Consider the following 22,650-nt stretch of genomic DNA (forward strand, 5'->3'; position numbering starts at 1 on the left):
CCGCGTGTCTGCGAATGGCAGGAGGAGGAACTCGCTGATGGAGCTGCTGTTGGACATCTGATGCCTGTTGGGTATGGAGATCTGTACATGTAGTAAAAGACAATGAAAAGTTAGGACAGGTTTCTCTGAGTGAACCCTGTGCCATTCCTTGTAGACCTCCCCCTGCCATACTCAAATGCTTTTTGTTTCTCTGCTGGAATCTTTCATTTAGCTCCATGACATGAGCTTCGTTTTTAAGGTTCAGTGTGCAATGAGGAGCAGGGGCCTCTGCTGCTGGTCTCGCGAGGGAATCAGTCCTGACCCAGTGCAGGGAGTACACAGGAACATAGCAGGAGGGTAAGGTTTTATTTTCAGATTTTGTCAGATGAAATCCCTTCTTACACAAAAGAGCATAGAATCACAGAATGGCTCGGGTTGGAAGAGACCTTACAGATAATCCATTTCCAAACGCCTTGCCATGGGCAGGGATGCTACCCACTAGATCAAGTTGCCCAGGACCTCATCCAACCTGGTCCTGAACACCTCTAGGAATAGGACATTCACAGCCTATCTGGGCAATATGTTTCAGTACCTCGCCTCCCTCTGAGTGAAGAATTTCCTCCTAATCTCTAATCTAAATCTCCCCACTTTTAGTTTAAAAACATTCCCCGATCCTGTCATTATCTGATTGATCAAAAAGTAGCTCTCCATCTTTTTTATAAGACCCCTTTAAATATGGAAAAGCTGCAGTGAGGTCACCCTGATCAGCCCCAACTCTCTCAGCCTTTCTTCGAAAGAGAGGTGCTCCAGCATGCTGATCATCTTCATGTCAGCATGTTAATATCTGCATTCCGGTGCTACATAATGTAGTTGGCAGAAAGGAGTTTTAGGGGCAATTTTTTATACACATTCTCTTCCCCCTCTTCATGCCCAAACAGTGTTCTCTGAAGTCAGAAATCCTGAGCATTTCTGCTGCACTCACAGGGAATGGTTGTGAGACCTGAGAGGCAAAGGGATTCCCTGTGGCTCAGAGCAGAGTGAGGGAGCTGGCTGGACTTGTCCCCAGCTGCCTGAGCTTTTGTAGATGGAGGGCAATCATATTTATGTTACCCTGAAAAGAAGCCAGATGCTGCTGAGACCAGATGAATCCACTGCCAATCTGTCAATGCCCAGCCTTTCTCAAGGTACCTGAACAAGGTCTCAGCACCACACCTCTAGCCAAGGACACCTATCATTCATTTCACCAACCCAACAGTTGCATGTAGCATCTCTCTGCTTCTTCCCTGGGTTTCACATAACACAGAAGTGCTATGGAAAAGATTTGCATCCTGCAGGACAGCTCACAGATTGAAAGGACACCCCAAGGAGATAACCAAATGACCTAGTGATGATCTTTCATGAAGGGAAAGTCAACTCTCTCCCCATCCTCACAGATTGCATTGCCCACAACCCCCAGGCAGCTGACCCCCTCTGCAGTTGCAGCACAGGTGGACATGGGCGCATGGCTGGAGAGATGCACCTCTGCTCTGCTGGAGCTCTGGCTGCAGAAGACATGCCCCATGCCTTGGACCCATGGGCGTGAGGGCAGAGGTTTTTCTGGGTGGGAGAGGAGGCAAGGGGGCATGTTCAGAGGAAGGAGTCTGCACTGGATGGAAATAATATGGAGTTTTCTGATGAATTCTCCCTCTGACAAGATTTCTGATTAACTTTCCCCTCATTCCTTGATCATACCCCTGATGCCTGAAGGTTTTATTTCTGGCAGTTGTTTCCCTGTCTCATGTCTTATTCCTGTTTCTGCTCACAGCCTCAACCAAATCTGTGTGCAGTAATCTTTGCCCTTCAGAAACCTGCCTGTATGCAAGAGAGTGCCTAGGTGCATGTGCATCTTTGCAGGTGGAAAAGGACCTGTCAGAAAGCCCTGCTGGGTTCAGCAAAGTTGATGCTGTCGCTTTCAATATGAAGAGGAGAGGCTGAAGGTACATTTGGGGCAGCTCACAAACATACTGATCCTCAGAGTTACAGTTCAGGAGTCTCAGCAATGTGCTCATACTTACAGCTCCTCTTCCATTTCTTCCTGCTTCCCCTCCTGTCCAGTAGAGTAGGCAATTGAAAAGAGGGCAGAAAATCCCTATTTTGACCTTGTTTGCTTGGGAAATGCCCTTGTCGTACAACAGAGCTGTGAGCAGGCTGCCCCAGGCAGCAGCCTCCCGCCAGCAGCAGGACCCTGCCCTGCCGGGGGGGCTCCTTCCACCCGCAGCTTCTCCCCGCAGCGCCCTGGGCAGCTCCCCGGGCAGGCTGAGTGCTGAGCCTGGCAGGCGGCAGAGGCCCTGCCCCGGCACACAGCCCCTGGGGCACAGCAGGGACCCTGCTCTGCACCACAGCCCTGGGCACCCCTGCCTGCACCCCAGGATTCACAGCCTGCAGCTGGCCTGCGACAAGGGAGCCCTCAGAGGCCTGCACGTTCACCCTGCAGCAGGGAACCTTAGCAATGGAGCTTGTGCTTCTCCACACTAAAGAAATACCAAGTGCAACCAGCCAGATCTTCTGTGGGAAGTTCTGGGTCTGGAAATCTTCCCTGATACTCCTGTGCACTGCACTGCAGAAGCAGACTTACCCTGTTATGTGCTATGAAGATTTCTCCTCCTCTCAGCTCTCAGTATGCTCATATTCCACTCAGCCCGTAATCTTTCCCTCCCTTCTCTCCCTACCTGTGCCAGCTGCAGGCAGTGCCCCCAGCCCTGCTGCGCTGGGCAGAGGAGCTGCTCCTGGGCAGAGCTGGCTCTCTGCAGCGCTGCCCGCTTGCCAGGAGCTCCCCTTGGGCCCAGGAGCCCGGCCCAGCTCAGCAGCACAGGCCCAGCCCAAGGCCTCCCTTGCTCTGCCCCCCACCAGGCTCCCTGCCCATGGCCCTGGGGCTGCAGGGGAACCTGCTGGGAAACAGCCTCAAGGAAGCCCTGGGGTTCCCTCTCTCACCTGGCACACACACTTCTTCACACCAGGGTCATTTCTCCTTACAGAAAACCAATTAAGTGTAACAATCTCATCTTGTTGTCCCAGTATCAGTTAGGACATGAAGTCATGGTCAGGGACTGATCTCCTTCATCCCCACTTGAAGAAGGAAGTCAGCAGAGTCAGTGAAGGCATCTCATGCTGCTTGTTATTCCTGGGGCTGGGAGAGGTCTCAGCTCCCTCCCATGTCTGCCACAGACCCACAGGACCCGGGAGTTCAGGTGTCCACAACATAGGCAGCTTAATGCGAATTACTGAGCCACAATAGCTCCTTAGTGGAGATGGAGGACAGGCAGGAGCTGTTCAGATGCAAACATCTCGTGAAATTTGTAGCTGATCCTCTGCGAGTCAGCTGGAGGCATATGTCCTTTGGGTAAATGAAACGGCAGCAGATGCCACATGTAGGACAACTGAACCTGTCCCTACCCCTTATGTGCAGGGCAGCCTGCAGAGGCTGTCAGCAGAGCAAAAGGAGTCATGTGTCACAGGGAGAGCTAAACCTATTCTGTTCTCTTCTACATGTTTCTTGGCTGTAATGGCTGTTGTGTCTCAGACATCTCCACAGGGCCTCAGCTCTCACCAGCAAGGTCTCCCTGCCCTTTGTGCCTTGAGGCAGGACTCTGCAGGGGTAAAACAGGTGGTGGGTGGGGACAAAATCAGTGGTTACTGTGCAAACTACACCCTTAACAGTTCATGGGACCTTAGGGCGTGCATCCACGGGTACAGGGAGAGTGTTCTGGCCTGGGGGTACTGGTTCCTTATGATCCCAGGAAGGGATCAGACAGCAGCATTCAGATACTGTAAGGGATCATTTAACTGCTCTTAGAGCTAAGAGTGTAAGGAGAGAAGACTATAGATGACCTATTGAATTTGGTGTGACTTCATTCTAGACACAGTACTCCACTGTTAGTTGCAGCTCTCCATTAGACATTTGCACTGACCCTATGGGATTATTAAAGGGTGAGCGAGTTTTGCTGATCAGTCCTTGGCTCTCCAGTTAATGAATCAGCATATATGTGGTAATCAGGGAGTCTCGGATAGTGCCATATTGCCACTGGTGCACCATTTGGGTAGCTACTGGCACTTCGACCCTGAGCAACCCCACAACTGAAGGATCCTGTGAGGGACCGGGCAAGGTAGAAAACTGTTTAATGTGCATAAATCACCATAAATCACCTCCAGCGTGGCCAATTCCATCAGATACAGGCTGCCTCTCTCCCTGGTGGTCCATTTGCCTGGGTGGCAGACAACATCTTCCTTGAAGGGATACCTTTCCTTTACACGTGACAGGAGTTGCCTGAAGAGAGTGAGGGTTTGTGCCCCCTTTCCAACTGCTTTGTCAATGCCCCCTTCCCTGGGGAGGTATCCAGCTGCTTGGCTTCCCTGCCCTCTAATTCCAGGCTACTGGCCCTGTTATCCCTGTATCAGAGCAGCCAGGTGACAATGTGCTGGCCTACATGATGGCTGAAATCTTTTCGCACATCAGCTCCCCAAGGAACAGTGATCAGGTGCTTACTGATGATTTTATGATATCTCACTCTTCATCCACGTGTTCCTCTGATGGCCCTACTTGGGAGTAGCCTGCCTCATCTTCTTCTTCCTCCTTCCCTCTATGAGTAGGAGCTTCTTTCCTTGCTAAACAAGCTGATTTTGTTTTTTTCTCACGTATATGTATGACTGATACAGGCACAGTTTGGTTCTGTGGCTCAGTCACAGGGATTGGAGTTGTGTAGATTGCAACTCAGTAAGCAAAGGCCAAGCCCCAGCACATTGCAGTGATTTCTGTCTCTTTGGAATTGCCAGGGTGATGACACTCCTTTTTCAAGCATTCTGTGATTATTTTTTTTAGGATTCTGAACTTGTTCATGGGTGAAGTAACAAAGCATTGCAGGTGCCTACAGTTCTAGGTGCCTGCCCATATCCTCCAACATTCCCTGCCACTCACAATTATCCTGCCTCAAGGCACATCCCTGTGTGGCATTCTAGAAATAGATTACCCTAACCTTAAAGAAAACCTGAAACACATTCAGGAGAGATAAGAATAAGAAGAAGTTGGTTTGAACATCCCAAGGATATTGAAAGTTTTGAAGAGCTATTGTAACTAGCCTGGAGGAGAAAGGGGGAGGTGAAGGAGAAAGGGAAAGGGAAGAAGTGGGGAGAAGAAGTGTCCCCCCTCATCCATCCCATAGATTGGCTCCCCGAGGAGAAAAGGTAACAACTGTTAATTATGAATAGTTTCTGGGAGATGGTTCCTCAAGTATGGAGGTGACAGCAATGCTGAGTACAACTACCAGATTAGTCTCATGACCAGCAATTTTATCACAACATAAGGCAGTGTTAGGCTGTAGAGTAAACTAATAACCATAAACCAGCCCCCAAAAAGGATAAACAGTACAACAGGGAACACGCACAGTATGTAATGTGCTATCCAACACAATTCTGAGGGCAAACAGAGCTACTACATCGAGATAAAAACAAAATAAACATTGTGGCCAGCAACCATGAAGGTGTTAGAATGCTTATAACAGGTTTATTTTAACATGATCCAGTCATAGTTGTCATTATCTCAATCCTTTGGTCCCCACGCAAGATCCATTTGGGAAGGACGGCATTCCATGGGAGGGACGCAGGGGCAGAGATTGACCGTCAAGGAGCGGTGGAGACAAGTGCCATGGACTGACTGCAATCCCCCTTTCCCTGTTCCACTCAGGGGAAGGAGATAGAAGAGTGTGGATAGGGGGAATGGTGTTTTTAGTTTGCTTGTAATTCCTCACAGTTGTAGTCCACCAGTGATAGGCAATAAATTATATTAGTCTGCCTATGCTAAATCTGTCTTGCCCCGATGATAACTGGTGCCCATGAGGATGTTCGGTGGGTGACCTCCTATTCTACCTGAACCCTTGATCTCTTTTCATCATATTTCTCCCCCTTTTCCTTGTAGGTGTGGAAGTGAAAGAGCAGTTGCTGTGGAGTTCACCTGCATAGCCGGGTAAAACTACCATAGCAGAGATATAGGAAGGGTTCAGCACCAGGATTGTGGCCATTCAGGGATGGCATCTCAGCATCCAGGACATGCTCTGCCAGCCTGGCGGAACAGGAGGGAAGGAACAGAGGTTCCCCTGAAGGAGAGCAGTACAAGGGGAAGGCTTGATTTCCAACTCAGGCATGGCTGGAACATTCCTGAGAGGCCTGTGGGAGCTGCAGGCCACACCAGGCTCTGGGACACCAGAGGTCTTTCCTCCCGGAGACAGATCCCAAAGAGGCAGCAGCTCCCAGGAAAACCTGGCCCTGGATTGTCCCCCATCACGACGAGGCTGAGCCATGCCTAGTGGATCCCTGGGGCTCAGGGCAGCCCTAGCATCAGGACCAAGGAGTCGTGGTTGCTGCAACGTCCCCTGAGCCCATTGGAATCCTCAGGCAGGGCTCTTGAAGCAGACACTTGTCCTGCCCAGCTCCCCAAAACAGCCCAGGGCTTGCAGCTTGGGACAGCTGACAGCCCCTGGGACACCCCTTGGGAAGGGGCTCCTGACACCCTCACCTTTGGAGAAGAGCTGCAGGAGCACTGGAAACAGGGAAGTCAGGTTGGAGATGATGGTCACCCTCCAGCAGCCATCCATCTCGCTTGCTGCTGGCCCTCAGCTCAGGACAAGGGATGCCCGCCCTGGCTCCTCAACCACAGCTCCTCTGCAAGGTGCCCCTGCTCCTCTGCCCGTCAGCGAGGGTCGCCCAGTGCAACCTTGCTGCCTGCTGCCCCCACTCCTGGCCACAGAAGGATAGCAGTGGGGAGCACCCAAGCAGTGCCCAGCAGGGACCAGGCCTTGCAGGGAAGTGCCGGCACTGCCACTGCTCCAGTGACGATATCCTGGTGATGCAGTGCATCCCCCTGTGACATCAGCACGTGTCATTTGGAGGCCTGGGAGGTCAGCAGCATGGAGATGGCACAGCTTGGGAGAGTGACGAGAGATTTCCCTTCTGGTCCTGAGAAACAGTCACCTCCCTTCTGCCCAGTTCTTTTCCACAGGATCCTGACAAATCCACCAGGAACATCTTGAAATGGTGACAAAGGCCACGGAATAAAGGATGTGGAGCGCTGGAAAAGTCACCCCTGTGTTCCTGCACCAACACGCCTGTGCTCTTGGAAGCCCTTCCAGGAAGGTGGGTTTTGAGGCTTGTCCTGGGCCTGGCCTTTTTTCAAAAGATGGGAGCGAAGGCAGCTCGGTATGCAAAGACAGCCCCTCGGTATGCCTGAACTCCTCTTCAATGCATGTCGCTCACTTGGAGAAGTAGGATGTGTTATATGGAGGGAATTGCAGCACATGCCAGTGCCTTCCTTCCCGGACATCTCACGGGGCTCTGAGATTTGAGAAGGCCTCAGCAACATCCCCCAGTCTGCCATGCAGGAGGCAGAAGTAGTACACGAGGGAATGGCAAACATACTCTCAGCACCTCATGGCAAGGGAAAGGGGTAGGGCAGTGCAGCAGACGAAGGGGAGAGTAGGGAGAACAGCTTGGGACAGATGCAGTGCACTCCTTAAGGCTGACGCAGCTTCCTTACGGTGGGGATTCAGCTCCTCCTGCCTGTGCCCCAGGCTGAGGGCATTGGGGCACATCTGGGCTGCAGCACCTCAGCTGTGGCACAAGGGCCAAACTCAGCCTTGTCCCAGATCTTGTGCCCAAGCATGGGCATGCAGAGGCTTTCCTTCACAGCAGAGACCTGCTGCCGTGGATGGCAGATGGCCATGGGAGGATGAAATAAGGGGCCCGAAGCAGAGCACGCCCTGGTGTTCCTGAGGCCAGAAGGCAACAGGCCTGGGCTGTGCCGCCCTGACAGCAGAGGGCCTTTTGTGGTGTTGGTGCAGCCCTGAGGGCCAGTGCTGGAGCTGGGGCTGATCTCCAGGCAGGAGAAGGGGCTGCTGCCAAAGTCCTTGCCTATGGGCGTCCTGTGATCCAGGGACACAGAAAAAATCACTGGGCTGTGTCTTGACTGAGTAAAGGATGGGGGTAAGAAGCAGCAGCAGTGTTTGCAAACACAAGTGGAAAGCCCGGTGTGATGTGCCTCATGTCCATGCACTGCCTGCCTCTAATGGATGGAGGAGGGACAGACCTTGGCTTGCTGCAGCCCTGGGAAGCGGCCACTTGCTCATAAGCACCAGATCTGTCGGAGATGCCATCGGGGTGCCCGTTAAGTACCAGCTATGAATGGCCAGAGCTGTCCTGTGGGTCCTGTGCTGCCCGTGTCAGCTGCATGCTCCAGCGGTGCTGGGCAGCGTTGGCATCTCAGGTAGTACTGCCGGCCTGGAATTGGCTATTACATGGAGCAGCTGCCCTGAACGAGGTTAGGCAATGTAGGGATGTCCGTGAGACAAGTGCCGTTACAGTCACTGGAGATGGAGGGAAAACCAGATGGAGAAGAGGGAGAGAGAGACTCAGGTCTCCCTGTGGCACAGCTCTCCATTGGGTCAGGTGGATACCTCTACAGGCTGCCCTGAGCCTACTGAGGAGGGACAGGTTTAGTTGTCCTAAATGTGTGCATTTGCTGTCACTTCAGCTGGCCAAAGGCATTCCCCACCAGCCTCCAAGGGGATGCCCCCAGGTGCTGCCCTGTCCCTCAGGGTTCCTCCATGAGAGCTTGCAGATACCTGCACGTCCCTCTGCCCCCTGACATGTCACCAGGTGTTTGCAGCCCCCTGATTGCCTCCATCTCCATTAATGATGTTGGAGCTGAGAAAAGGAGCTCACCTGCAGGTGCCCATGTGGTGTACATTAAAGGGAGGGCAGAGGAATCCCAGCTCCTGTGGGTCTGGGGCAGGCACGGGTATGAGCTGAGCCCCGTTCTAGTCCCAGGACTAAAACCCTGAATGAGATGCCTTAACTGACTCTGCTGAATCTCTGCTGAATCAGTTCTTTTGTGAAATCCCCCAGATCCTGCAGATATCCTGTGCACACTCCTACCTGAAGAGTTTTTGGGTAGTTGTGACTGGTGTCTGTTTAGCATCTGGCTGTTTTGTTTTCATTGTTTTTTCCTATGTGCAGATTTTCAGGGCTGTGCTGAGGATGCCCTCTCAGCAGGGCCGGCACAAAGCCTTCTCCACCTGCCTCCCCCACCTCTTTGTAGTCTCCCTGTTTATCAGCACTGGCTTTTTTGCTTACCTGAAGCCCCCCTCCATCTCCTCCCCATCCCTGAACCTGGTGGTGGCAGTTCTGTACTCGGTGATACCTCCAACATCGAACCCCCTCATCTACAGCATGAGGAACCAGGAGCTCAAGTGGGCTATTAGGAAAGTGATTTCATGGACGTTTCTGAATAGTGAGAAATTTCCCCTCTTTTTCCAGAAATGACTTAACTTGGTACCTCCCCTCAGGCCTGGTCCTTCTTTCATTATCATTATTGTTATTCTTATCTTTGGTATCATTTGCATTTATTATGCTCTTAGAGTAATATTTCTTTTTCATCTTACTTCTGCTGAGGATCGACACTGCTCTATTTGCTCTTGAGGCTCTGTAAATATGTGTCTAACAGAAGGTCAGAGCTGACTCTTCCATAGCATCTGCAAAATAAAACGGGATCTCCACAGTGCACAGTCTGAAGCCTAGGCTCTTTTTTCAAGGTTGTTGCCAAGCTTTCCAGAAGCTTGTGCCGCTTTCCATCACCTATCAGACTCTTTCCATCATCTGTCAGTGGTCATGGTCATCCAGAGAGGTCCCAGATGACTGGCGACTTGCTAATGTGAAGCCCATCTACAAGAAGGTTTGTAAGGAGGACCCGGGGAATTACAGGTCTGTCGGCCTCACCTCAATGCCAGGAAAGGTGATGGAACAGATCATCTTGAATGCAGTCACACAACGTATGTGGGAAAATCTGGGGATCAGGCCCAGTCAGCATGGGTTCATGAAAGGCAAGTCCTGCCTGACCAACCTCATCTCCTTCTATGTCTGGGTGACTTGCATGGTGGATGAGGGAAATCACGTTGATGCAGTCCACCTAGACTTCAGCAAGGCCTTTGACACGGTCTCCCATAGCATTCTCCTGGAGAAGTTGGCAGCCCATGGCTTGGACAGGTACACTCTTTGCTGGGTTAAAACTGGCCGGACTGCCGGGCCCAGAGAGTAGTGGTGAACGGAGTGAAATCCAGCTGGTGACCGGTCACTAGTGGTGTTCCCCAGAGGTTGGTGTTGGGGCCCATGCTCTTTAACAGCGTTATTGATGATTTGGATGAGGGAATTGAGTGCACCCTTAGTAAGTCTGCAGATGACAACAAGGTGGGGGGAGGTGTCGATTTGCTGGAGGATAGGAAGGCTCTGCAGGTGGACCTGGACATGTTGGATCGATGGGCAGAGGCCAATGGGATGAGGTTCACCACGGCTAAGTGCCGCGTCCTGCCCTGTGGCCACAACAACCCCATGCAGTGCTACAGGCTTGGGGCAGACTGTCTGGAAAGCTGTGCAGAGGAAAAGGTTGGATGTAGTACTTAGGGACCTGGTTTAGTGAGTGATATTGGTGGTAGGGGGATGGTTGGACCAGATGATCTAGGAGGTCTATTCCAACTTTAATAATTCTATGATTCTGTGCTTCTTACGATACAGAGCCACAAGTCCACGGTTTCCTGGTGCTTCACCAAGCCTAGGAAGTGGCTGAGGAAGAACTGGTGCCCTATATTCTCCAGCCCTTGAGGCAACCATCTTTCTAGTTGGGTGCCATTGAAAGCAATGCCTGTGCCCTGTGTCTGGGCTTTGACTGATGGAAACAGGGCCCAGCAGCCATAGCAGTTTGCTGCTGTTCCTCTGGCTGTGTCTAGCACATGGCCGTGAGACAGTCTCCCCCAGTCTGTGTGAGCTGAACCTGAGCCCAGAAGTCCTCAGCAAGTCCTCAGCTTGGGTCCACCCCAAAGACTGGAGTGCAGTTGTGACCACAGGAAGGACGAACCCTCTCCTTGGGCCTGTCCATAGCTGGATGCCTTTGCATGCTCCACAGGAAAAGGGAGCATATTGATAACATGCTAACACCCCTTTCACCATCTCTGTGTCTGTGGGAGCATCAGAAAATGTCCCTCAGTCCTAAGATCCAGCAAAGCCCAGCTTCTCCTTTCATCAGGAACCTGCAGAAATTCTCTCAGAATTTCCGACACTCTTGTGCACACAGGAAAAACACACACGTGCATGCAGAAACATACACTCTCATACACACAAAGATGTGCACACATGGCATGGACACAGCTGACCACACACAGAGCAACTCCAACAGGGAACAGCACCTTCACAGCCACCACACCACCAGCAGCACACACAGAGCCATGAGCAACACACCTGGCCCCATCCCATTCCCCACCTCAGCCTGATCTGCTCTGAAGGTCACCAGTGCTCCACGCATCCCCAGCAGCAATTACCCATGGGTGCAGACGCACACATGGCTATGTGGTTCCATAATTGTATGATTCACCCCCAACACACCCAGGAGTGAGCACACTCACACAGCAAATAGCCAGCAACAGAGGTGAATAAGAAGGCAGGGCAGTGATCAGGAACAGGGCCTGAGCAGACCAGCCCTGACCAGCCCCATATCCACATGCAGCTGGCCCCTTGCATCCCTCTCCCCTCCTCTTCCACAGGATTCTTCCTCCTTGAGACACTTTAATCCCTTCCTTTCTTACATGCAGTGCCCTGCTCAATTACCAGTGCTCACCAATCACATTTTCCCCCACTGATCCCTAGTTTGCTATACCTGTACCCGCATTTGGTAATTCAGATACCATTGCCTACATCATCTGGGCCTCTAACAGGCAGGAGAGGTCGACATGTCAAAGATTTGCTCTGTGGCAGGAGTGAGGGGTGGCATGAACAGTCCTGAGCAGGGATGGTTTTATGGTAACTGGGCTCCATGCAGGACTGAAAATCGTCATTTTATGGCTGTAGGCCTGAGTATTGCCTCCATTTTTTTTAACCATTTCAAACATTTCACTTCAATCAGCACACATCAATCAACTGAAATGACTGAACAGTTCTAATACAATGTTTGAATTGTCCCATGACATCTTTTTTTTTTTTTTTCTTGGATGTTTATTACAGCAAAAGAAAAAATACCAATCTTCCCCTGTACTTGCATTGCCAGAACTCTGTCTCTTATGCACCGCACTTCATCTCCCCAGTCTTTCAGGTATTTCCACCTGGCTTTGTGAAACAGACCGTGTTGGAAGTAACCTTTCCAGCAGACTGTCTGGACATGTGCAGTTTCCATTCTTCTCCAGATTCCCCTCCCCTCACTCTTTGATCATTCAGATACCTCTCACCTACACAGTTGGTTCTCAGAACTTGAGGGATCTCAAGCTTGCCCATATTTCAGTTTTCTGTCTCATCATCCCTACAGACAACTCTGTAATTGCATTTCTATTCATCATTTCCTACCCATGTCAAACATTTCTTGTACAGTCATCCCTTGTGGAAGTTGCACCTCACTGGAGGCAACTTGGAGTTGGCTCACTGTTGAGGACTGTGGGGTTTGCTTGTTTGTGGTTAAATGTTAATAACAACGACTTCAAAAACTGTGCCTGTGTGCAGCCAGTTGTCTGAGGAAAGGAGGTGGGACTTGGTGAAAAGATGCTGTAACCTCCAGCTGCAGACTTCAGTGGAGAAGTCTGGTGTAAGGCAAAGTGATGCAAGTCCCAGGTGCCTGATGAGAGAAGTGGTGGGGATGGGGAGCTGAGCAGCAAGGTTGTCCATACAGTCTAGGACTTCAAGGGACTGCTTTTCCACCTATACAGACCTCCTTAGGGGGCACATTGGATCCATGACAACTATAGGATGATGCTGTCACTTCTTCTGAAAACTCTAAACTAATGGAAACTAATCTTAAATAAGGAAAATGCTCTTAGTGAAGTGGTCATTGAAAACTTCCTCTTTAAACTGCATTCTTGAAACCTCACTAATTAATTGTACAAGTATGGAAGACTGAATGAAAATGACTGAATTGTAATGAGCCCCATGGTGCATTTGGTGCTGAGTCCATAAACTTCAGGTAGTGATAAGAGAATGATGTAACTGCAGGAGAAGTTCAAGTCAGAAGGAAACCTTGAAGTGTCTGGGAGTATTAATGGGCCCCAGTGAGGGTCATTACTGACAAAGCCTCCCCATGGACTTGTTAGAGCAGACAATTGGAGGCCATGATTGCAGGTAGGCAAAGGCACTGGGCAGGAGACTGGTGCTGAGTAAAGGCCTTGGTTTGTTTGGTGAAGCACAAAGGCCAAGCCCGGACCCCCAGCCCCTGGGAAGGGAGGTTCTGTCGCTCACCCATGGCTCAGGGCTCTTCCTGGGGCAGTAGGATGTGGGGTGTGTGATGCTGTGTGGAGGACAATGCTATGACACCTCCTGGCCTCCCCACTGGGTTGCAAGGAGGCAACAAGGCCCCAGTGTCATGAGCACAGCAGGTCTCCTCATGAGCCTCAGTAGCAGAGACAACTGCCACAGCCAGGGGGACAAAGCCCTTGGCTCTGTTGGGGCCTTCCAGCCTTGCCAGTGCTCTCAGTCTTCTCCACCACAGGCTGTCCTGCCCTGTCCTATCCCTTCCCCCTTTTCCCTGAAAGCTGTAGGCACCCACCTTGCTTCTCCACCTTGCTCTCATCCAGGCATTTCCTTACTTTCACTGATGTCTCCCCACCCTCCATGGCAGTTGCTTGAAACACAATAGCATGGGCTGACCACAGACTCCTTCTGGGTGACCTCTGACACCACAGCACTACCCTTTCAGTGACATTTTCTCCTCCTCATGCCCAGTCTTAAACTTCCAAGCAGCACATTGCAGCAGCTTTTACTCCTGCTGTTTCCCACCACCAGAGAAAGCGCCATTATCCACAAACCACTTTTTTAGCAGATGTCCCAAGCCATCAGCGTTCTGGAGCCCTATGGCCTGACGAGACAGAAGAAACCTCACCATGGTCTTCCAAGCCATATACCTGCTGCTGGCCTTCCAGCTTCTCAGGTAGCCATGACCAAGTTGTGTGCCTGTTGCTGGCCCACCATGTTCTCAGGCAGAAGGGACTTGAAAACCCACACCCAAGGCCTCTTCCTACATGGGGCCTATCAGGCTCTTAGACAGAGGGCATCTCACAATCAATGTGCCAAGCAGGTGCTTTCTGCTGCCTTATCAGGGATGCTGGCAGGTGTAGGTGGAAAAGCACAGGTCTCAGCCAGGAGGCAAGAGCTGACACATCAGCTGCTTCAGGAAGCAGTCACCTCATAGGCCCTGTCCCCAGCCATGTTACTGCTGCTGGCCTGTCAGCTCCAGAGACTGAGGTGACCAGATGCTTCCTACTGGACTTTAAGTTCCTGAGGCACAAGAGACCACATAAGAACACATTCACCCAGCACTCGCCTCTGTGAGTGGCATCTGCCCTTGGGGCCCAGAGATGTGCAAAGCCTTGGTTGTCTTGCTTTCCAATATCCATTGGCATTCAGTCCAAGCTAAGAAACCCAAGGTCTTCTCCAGAGATTGTCATCACGGAAAGGTACTTCTGGGACTCCTTGCAACTGGCTTCAGTAATTCTTCCATTGCTTATGTCAATCGTGAGTGCCTGGAGTGTTTCGGACTCTTCTAGAGGTGAATTTCGAGTATGGGAATGCTTTATACAAACACAAAAGAGCTTTGACATGTTGGCTTGTGCTCAGTGACTTCTGTCCTAGAGCACTGCAGGTTATTGAATCAAAGTCTGGAATACCTGGAGTGTGTCCAATGTCCTAGAGCCACTCACACACTGGCTGATACTGACTTGGTTACTGAAAATACAGTTTGGTGGGAGACTTCAACTTCCCAGATGTCTGCTGGAAAGAGAATGCAGCAGAGAGGAATCAGTCTAGCAGGTCTCTGGAGTGGGTGGAAGATAACTTCCTGACAAAGCTGCTGAGTGAGCCAACCAGGGAATGTGCCCGGCTGGACCTTTTGATTGTGAACAGAGAAGGCTTTGGGGGGAATGTGAAGGTTGGAGGCCATCTTGGGCATAACGATCAGGAATTAATAGAGTTTTTGATTTTTGGAGAGGTAAGGAGCGGGGTTAGCATAATTGCCGCCCTGGACTTCAAGAGGGCTGACTTTGGCCTGTTAAAGAGCTTGGTTGGCAGAGTCCCTTAGGAGGCAGTTGTGAAAGGCAAAGGAGTCCAGGAAGGCTGGACACTCTTCAAGAAGGAAATCCTAAAGGCACAGGAAAAAAGCCATTCCCATGTCCCAAAAGATGAGCCAGTGGAGAAGGTTGGCCTGGCAGAACAGAGAGGTTTGGATAGGGCTCAGTAAGGAAAAGAGAGTTTATGACCTTTGGAAGAAGGAGCAGGACACTCAGGAGAACTACAAAGATGTTGTGAGGCTGTGCAGGGAGAAAATTAGAAGGGCCAAAGCCCAGCTGGAACTCAGTCTGGCTACTGCCATGCAAGAGAATAAAAAATGTCTTTATAAATGCCTTAGGAACAAAAGGAGGACTAAGGAGAATCTCCATCCTTAATTGTATGGGGGGAAACATAGTGACAAGAGATGAGGAAAAGGCAGAGGTACTTAATGCCTTCTTTGCCTCAGTCTTTAATATGAAGCCCAGTTGTTCTCTGGGTACCTAGCCTCCTGAGCTGGTAGGTAGGGACAGAAAGCAGAATGAAGCCCTCCTAATCCAAGAGGAAATGGTTAGCAACCTGCTACTCCGCTTAGTCATACAGAAGTCTATGGGGCTAGAGGGGATCCACCGAAGAGTATTGAAGGAGCTGGCAGAAGTACTTACCAAGCCACTTTCCGTCATTTATCAGCAGTCCTGGCTGCCAGGGGAGGTCACAGCTTACTGTCGGCTAGCAAATGTGATGCCCATCTACAGGAAAGGCCAAAAGGAGGACCCATGGAGCTACAGGCCTGTCAGTCTTACATTGGTGCCGGGGAACATTATGATGCAGATTATCTTGAGTGCCATCATTCGACACATACAGGACAACCAGGTGATTGGTATCAGTCAGCATGGATTTATGAAAGGCAGCTCCTGCTTGATGAACCTGATCTCTTTCTATGACAATGCGATGCACTTGGTGGATGAGGGAAAGACTGAGGATGTTTTTTACCTAGGGTTTAGTAAAGCTTTTGACTCTGTTTCCCAGAGCATTCTCCTGGAGAAACTGGCTTCTCATGTCTTGGATGGGCGTGAGCTTTGCTGGGTAAAAAAAATGGCTGTGTGGCTGGGCCCAAAGGGTTGTGGTGAATGGAGTTAAATCCAATTGGCAGCCACACACAAGGGGTGCCCCCCAGGGCTCAGTACTGGGGCCAGACACAGGACAAGAGGAAATGGCCTCAAGGTGCATCAGGGCAGGTTTAGGTTTGGTTTTGGGTATATGTCTTCCTTGAAAGGGTTGTGATGCATTGGAACAGGCTGCCCAGGGATGTGGTGGAGTGGTCATCCCTGGAGGTATTCACAAGACATATAGGTGTGGTGCTTAGGGATATGGTTTAGGGATAGATGTAGCAGTGTTAGGTAAATGGTTAAACTTGATGATTTGAGAGGTCTTTTCCAATCTACGTGATTCTATGGTTCTATGATTCCATGAGTATAACATAAGTCACAGTCATTGGAAGGCAGCCTCTGCAGTCTGGGAACTCGAGACTATGGCCTGGACAAGTCTGTAGGTTGTGCGAGGGATTCCTGTGGGCTGGCACCACACATCCTGGCTGTGAGAAAAATCTCAATAATTTTCTTCAGACAGGATCTTCTGCAAAGCTATTTTATTCGCGATTGCAATGGCGGGCGTCCTGCAAGCAGAAGTGCACAGTAAAAGTTTATCATAACCTTGTATTCCCTATTACCCGACACCTACACTTTTGCTCTCTAAGGCTTCCTGAAGGGAGGTTGTGATGAGGACGGCTTGGCCTCTTCTCCCAGATAACTAATGATAGGACTCGAGGAAATGTCCATGAGTTGCGCCTGGGGAGATTTAGATTAGATATCAGGAAAAACTTTTTCTCTCAAAGAGTGGTCAGGTACTGGAACGGCCTGCCCAGGGAGGTGGAGGAGTCACTGTCCCTTGCGGTGTTCAAGAAGCACCTGGATGAGGTGCTATGTTATATGATTTAGTAGCTTAGTGGGTAGTATTGGTGATAGGAGGACATTTGGACGAGATGATCTTGTAGGTCCTTTCCAACCCCGTGTTTCTATGATTCTATGACCTGATTTCCCCCGTGTCCTCATTGGCTGAGTACTGCAGGTTCACAGCCTACTCGATGCCCTTCTATGCCATATATGTACATTTTTTTTGACCAATTGGTAATTTCTCCTTTTCCTTTTTTTTTTTTCTTTTTTTTTCTTTTCCTTATTCTCTCACGACTAGAGGCTCATGATTTTTGTTTTTACTGACTTCGCACTTCTTGTCCTGTTTTTCTTAGCTCTCCTCCTTAATTTGGGACAGTGGGACCTTCCCCTTCTCTTGCAAAACCACAACTATGTTTCTCACACTGGCACACTTACCCGTAAATTCCTGGAGTTAACTACACTTGAAACAGCCATTGAGACGCCGAGAAACTCGTATTGGATCATGTGTGATAAACTCAGGCTGAAAGACTCAAGAGCAGGTGACTTTGACTGGCTGTGGCAGAGCCCAGCAGCCTGCCCCAGTCTGGGAATATGTCCCCTTCCAACTAGGGAAATTAAGAGGGATTAATAGGAACAGACCCATGAGGTCAATCTGCACAGTAAGGGAAAGTAATGGTTCTTGTGCTGTAGGTGCAGCAGGCAGGAGGCCTTGGATTGGGCCTCAGAAGACTCAGGCAGATCTAATGCAGTTCATCCCTGAGCTAAGACAAACACTGTGAGCAGAGCGAAGGACACCGAGTGGTGCCCTACCATGAAGGAGGATGCAGAGCACAGCTGTAAGAGGCGTCTTTCCTCTGCGACGACCGATGCAGGTTCGTCTGAAGTGAAAGCCCCAGCCCAGGACCCATAGAGTGAAGGTCCCTGGGCACAACTGCAGAAAGACTTTGCAAGACCTCTGCCAGTGACAGCTTGAAACACCAAATGCATCTTGGCAGTAGTACGTCCTTTTGGCACAGGGGCAGATGTCCTCCCTGGCAACACCAACACCGAGGCCACCACTGCAAAGCTGCTGCGTGACACCGAATGCGTGACACCCCGGGGTCCAGAGAGGGGAGAGGGGAAGGGGAGAGGCAGGCCGTGGGGAGGGGGCTGGAGTGAGGTCACTGCCACTGCAGCAGCCTGACTGGCCCTCAGAAGGGCTGGCCGGCAGGCACTATGACATCATCCCGCGCATCAGAGAGCCCCTGGGCAGAAATGACGTCACTGCAGAGGGGAGGGCGAGGGGCTGGCAGAGCCCCATCGAGGGGCTGGCTGTGGGTCCCCTCTGCTACAGCCACCTGACGGCGCGGGGCAGGCAGGAGGGCAGGCAGGGCTCGTGGCCGCCTTGCTCAGGACGAGCCCTGGGCGAGCTGGGTGAGAAATCTGAGCCTTAGCTCCAGCAAAAGCTCTTCTCTTTGCTCTTGACTTTTCTCGATAACACCACTTCCAGGTGAGCTCTGCCCTTGCTAAAACCATACCTCCACCTCCACCATAAATTTCTGTTTCAGAGCCTATCCTTGCTGTCACCCGTGGGTGGCTGCTTTGTGGCCCCTCTCAGTGCCCTGTCGCTGCAGCGTCCCAGCCCCACTGCCCCACACATGCTTCCACAGCCGTGCTGCCAAGGCACCACACATGGCAGTGCACATTCAGGGCTGGGTCAAGATCCCCCTGTTACAATCCCAGTGGCACCCTCAGGGTCCCTTCCTGCCATGGCCCTCCTGCCTTTGCAGCCTCCTCCAGCCCATGGCCTCTGCCCTGACCCAGCCACATCCCATGGGGGCCTCTGCAGACAGCCCTGCTCCAGGTCTGCAGGGCTCTGGGCCAGGACAGAGGCCAGCACAGCTGGCCAGTCCCCCAGCACAGACCCGGAGCATGGCTCTCCCACCTCCTTGCCCTCTGCCCACCTCCCTGCCCTCATCCCAGTGCAGTGGCAGCAGCCCCAGGGCAGTGCCCACCGCAGGCTGCTGCAGGGCTCTGGGCACTGCCACCACAGCCCCAGCTCCTCTGAAGGGCACAGCAGCTCCTAGGGGCACAGAGGGCTCAGCCCCACATATGGGACAACCATGGCACAAGCGTACAGAGGTCAGTGTCCCCTGCTGTGTCCCCTGCTCTCTTCTGCAGCACATCCTCAGAGGCCCGCAGCCCCTCTGGGCCATCCCTGGGGGTCCTCAGGCAGCTCCTGCTGCCCCAGGGCCAGGGCAGCCTGCCCCGAGCTGCTGCAGCCAAAAAGGGGTTTGCTATTCCCATTACTTCCTGATCAGCTGAGAGTGGGTCTCAGACAAAGAATTTTTTGTGGCTTCATTTATTTTGTTTAAATACACAAAGAATCTGGCTCCTCATTTCTGCAAAGCCTCAGGGTCACACAAGATATCCATCAGGCTGGATGCGGCTCTGGGCAGCCTGCTTTAGTGGCTGGCAACCCTGCCCAGAGCAGAGCGGTTGAAACTACGGGATCTTTAAGGTCCTTTTCAACCCTGGCCATTCTATGATTCTATGATATGTTGGTACTTGAGTACAACAGGATGAAGAACAGCAGTGCTTTGTGGAAAACATTATCACACGGGGAAAAAGAAAACCAAACAAATCCCTCCAGAAGTTCAGACAGGCTTGCCATGTCATTACATAAACTGTAATTCGTCTGAAGAAGAAAAGAAGCACTTTATAGCTGTGGAAAGGCACAGTCAGTTTCCTCAACACATCCTTACAAACATCCATGACATCACTTTCCTAATGGCATTCTTGAGCTCCTGGTTCCTCATGCTGTAGATGAGGGGGTTCACTGCTGGGGGCATCACCGAGTACAGGAAAGCCATCACAAGGTCCAGGGATGGAGAGGAGATGGAGGGGGGCTTCAGGTAGGCACACATGCCAGTGCTGAGAAAGAGAAAGACCACGGCCAGGTGAGGGAGGCACGTGGAGAAGGCTTTGTGCCGTCCCTGCTCAGAGGGCATCCTCAGCACAGCCTTGAAGATCTGCACATAGGAGAAAAGAATGAAAACAAAACACCCCAAAAACAGAAAACCACTAAATGTGAGAAGCTCAATTTCCCTGAGGTAGGCATCTGAGCAGGAGAGCTTGAGGATGGAGGGGATTTCACAGAAGAACTGGTCCACAGCATTGCCTTGGCACAGGGGCAGGGAAAATGTATTGGCAGTGTGCAGCAGAGCATAGAGAACCCCACTGCCCCAGGCAGCTGCTGCCATCTGGGCACAAGCTCTGCTGCCCAGGAGGCTCCCGTAGTGCAGGGGCTTGCAGATGGCAATGTAGCGGTCGTAGGCCATGACGGTGAGAAGAAAATACTCTGCTGATATCAAGAAGACGAACAGAAAGAGCTGTGCAACACATCCTGCATAGGAGATGGCCCTGGTGTCCCAGAGGGAATTGGCCATGGCTTTGGGGAGAGTGGTGGAGATGCAGCCCAGGTCGAGGAGGGCGAGGTTGAGGAGGAAGAAGTACATGGGGTTGTGGAGGCGGTGGTCGCAGGCTACGGCGGTGAGGATGAGGCTGTTGCCCAGGAGGGCAGCCAGGTAGATGTCCAGGAAGAGCGCGAAGTGCAGGAGCTGCAGCTCCCGCGTGTCTGCGAATGGCAGGAGGAGGAACTCGCTGATGGAGCTGCTGTTGAACATCTGATCCTCCTGGGAATGGGGATCTGCTGCTCTGGATAGGGAGGCCTGTCCAAGGAGGAAAGAGAATTAAAATGTTAGGGTAGACCTCTGTGAGGAAAACCTAGCCTATTTTATTACATTTATTTATTTATTTATTTATTTATTTATTTATTTATTTATTTTAAACTATAAAAAAACTGCCTCTTCACTTCTGGGAGGACTGGTCCTCTGCTTGATGTCACAGTGGTGCTGCCTGAGGGTGCTACTGCGGGCAAGAGACTCTGCAGGAGACAGTGCTGACCTATAGCAAGAAGTAAATGGAACATGGGGAGGTCTCAAATGAACTGTGTTTGATGTAACAAGGAGTTTTGGAGTACACTTTCTCAAAATTCACCCAACTGCAGAGCAGGGCTTTGTGCACAATGCTTTGGTTTGTTACTTTATACTTGTCCCCCTAAACCTGAGGAGTGCATTTAAGGCACAAATCCTTGGCACATTTAGTGCCCACCAAGTGAAACCTTGGCCTCCTGGGAGGCAAAGGGACTGTCCCTCAGGGCAGAGTGAGGACAGCTGGTGTGTCCATCACTCCTGGTCTCAGCTGCCCTGTGCGGGCACCTCTGGAGGATGGTCACACTCAGGTGTTCCCCTGAAAAGAACCTGGATGCTGCTGAGAGCAGAGGAATCCAGGTTCAAAGTGCAGATCTCCAAACACCTCACCCATCTCATCGTACCTGAGGAGGATCTCAGCGCCCTGCTTTTCACCACGGACACAGAGGGATCATAGCAGCTGCCAATATACAGCCATCCACCAGCATTTCTATGGCCTTAGGACTGAAGTTTCTTCTCCATGGGGCTGCTAGATAACACAGGGCTGCTAGGGAAGAGCTGTGTCCCTGTGCAAGGCAGTCTGCAGCCCAGCAAAAGCCCTAGTGACATTAGGGCTGGAAGTCTATGGTGTGAGAAAAAGGAGAGTGGAGAGTGGCTCCAGGGGAGGCATCTGCAGTACAGGGATGGCAGGGAAGTGCTCAAATCTCCCCTGCCGCTGAGTTTCTGGGAGCAGCTCCGTCTCACTCCCTGCTTGTGGCTCTGCTGCCTGCAGCTGTCCCTGCCTGCAGCTGGGTCTCTGTCCCCACGCCTCCTGCCTGCAGGTCACAGCCCCCATCCCACCCGCTGGGTGCTCAGCTCTGCCCTGCAGACACCTCCTGGCAGCAGGGCTCTGCCCAGGGGCAGCTCGCTGGGGGCACATCCTAGAGACCAGGTCACCCAGACCCTGCTGACACTGCATGTGTGGTGGAGCTTTTTATGGGCAGAGGGGCAGGCAAGGGACGTGGTACAGGCCTTCTAATGCTTGTTGTGAAAGCTTAGGAGAGTCTGACATCTCTTGGAAATAACGGCATCTATTGCTATTACCGCTGAGCCAAAGAAGACAAAATGGAAAGCTCCGCAGGCTCAGGAAAGCTGGGACTGAAGCTGAAATCCCGTGCCTGATCCCTTATCCTGCAATGTCCCCTTGAATACATCAAGGTTGTGCTGTGGATCTGTGAGCAGGCTGCCCCAGGCAGCAGCCTCCCACCAGCAGCAGGACCCTGCCCTGCCGGGGGGGCTCCTGCCACCCGCAGCTTCTCCCCGCAGTGCCCTGGGCAGCTCCCCGGGCAGGCTGAGTGCTGAGCCTGGCAGGCGGCAGAGGCCCTGCCCCGGCACACAGCCCCTGGGGCACAGCAGGGACCCTGCTCTGCACCACAGCCCTGGGCACCCCTGCCTGCACCCGCGGCTTCTCCTTCCTCCAGGAGCTGCGGCTGCATTGCCCTCCAGCCAGAGACTTACCGGGGTCAGGGCTGGCAAGTGTTCTCCCCCAGCGAGCTCTGTGCATCCTGCCACTTCTGCCTGCCTTTACCCACTCTGTCTCTGCAGGCAGTGCCCCCAGCCCTGCTGCGCTGGGCACAGGAGCTGCTCCTGGGCAGAGCTGGCTCTCTGCAGCGCTGCCCGCT

The 22,650-nt window shown here is 51.9% G+C and overlaps 1 protein-coding gene across 1 annotated transcript; it reads right to left on the reverse strand.

Annotated features, from left to right (window-relative positions):
* Positions 1-19,627: 19,627 nt before the first annotated feature.
* On the reverse strand, positions 19,628-20,683 carry LOC136787260 (olfactory receptor 14C36-like). The gene has a single exon (XM_066984415.1). The coding sequence runs from the start codon at positions 20,681-20,683 to the stop codon at positions 19,748-19,750; it is 936 nt and encodes a 311-aa protein (XP_066840516.1). The 3' UTR covers positions 19,628-19,747.
* Positions 20,684-22,650: the final 1,967 nt, after the last annotated feature.

This window comes from Anser cygnoides, chromosome 28 (genome assembly GCF_040182565.1).
Source record: "Anser cygnoides isolate HZ-2024a breed goose chromosome 28, Taihu_goose_T2T_genome, whole genome shotgun sequence".
NCBI classification, from domain to species: Eukaryota; Metazoa; Chordata; class Aves; order Anseriformes; family Anatidae; genus Anser; species Anser cygnoides.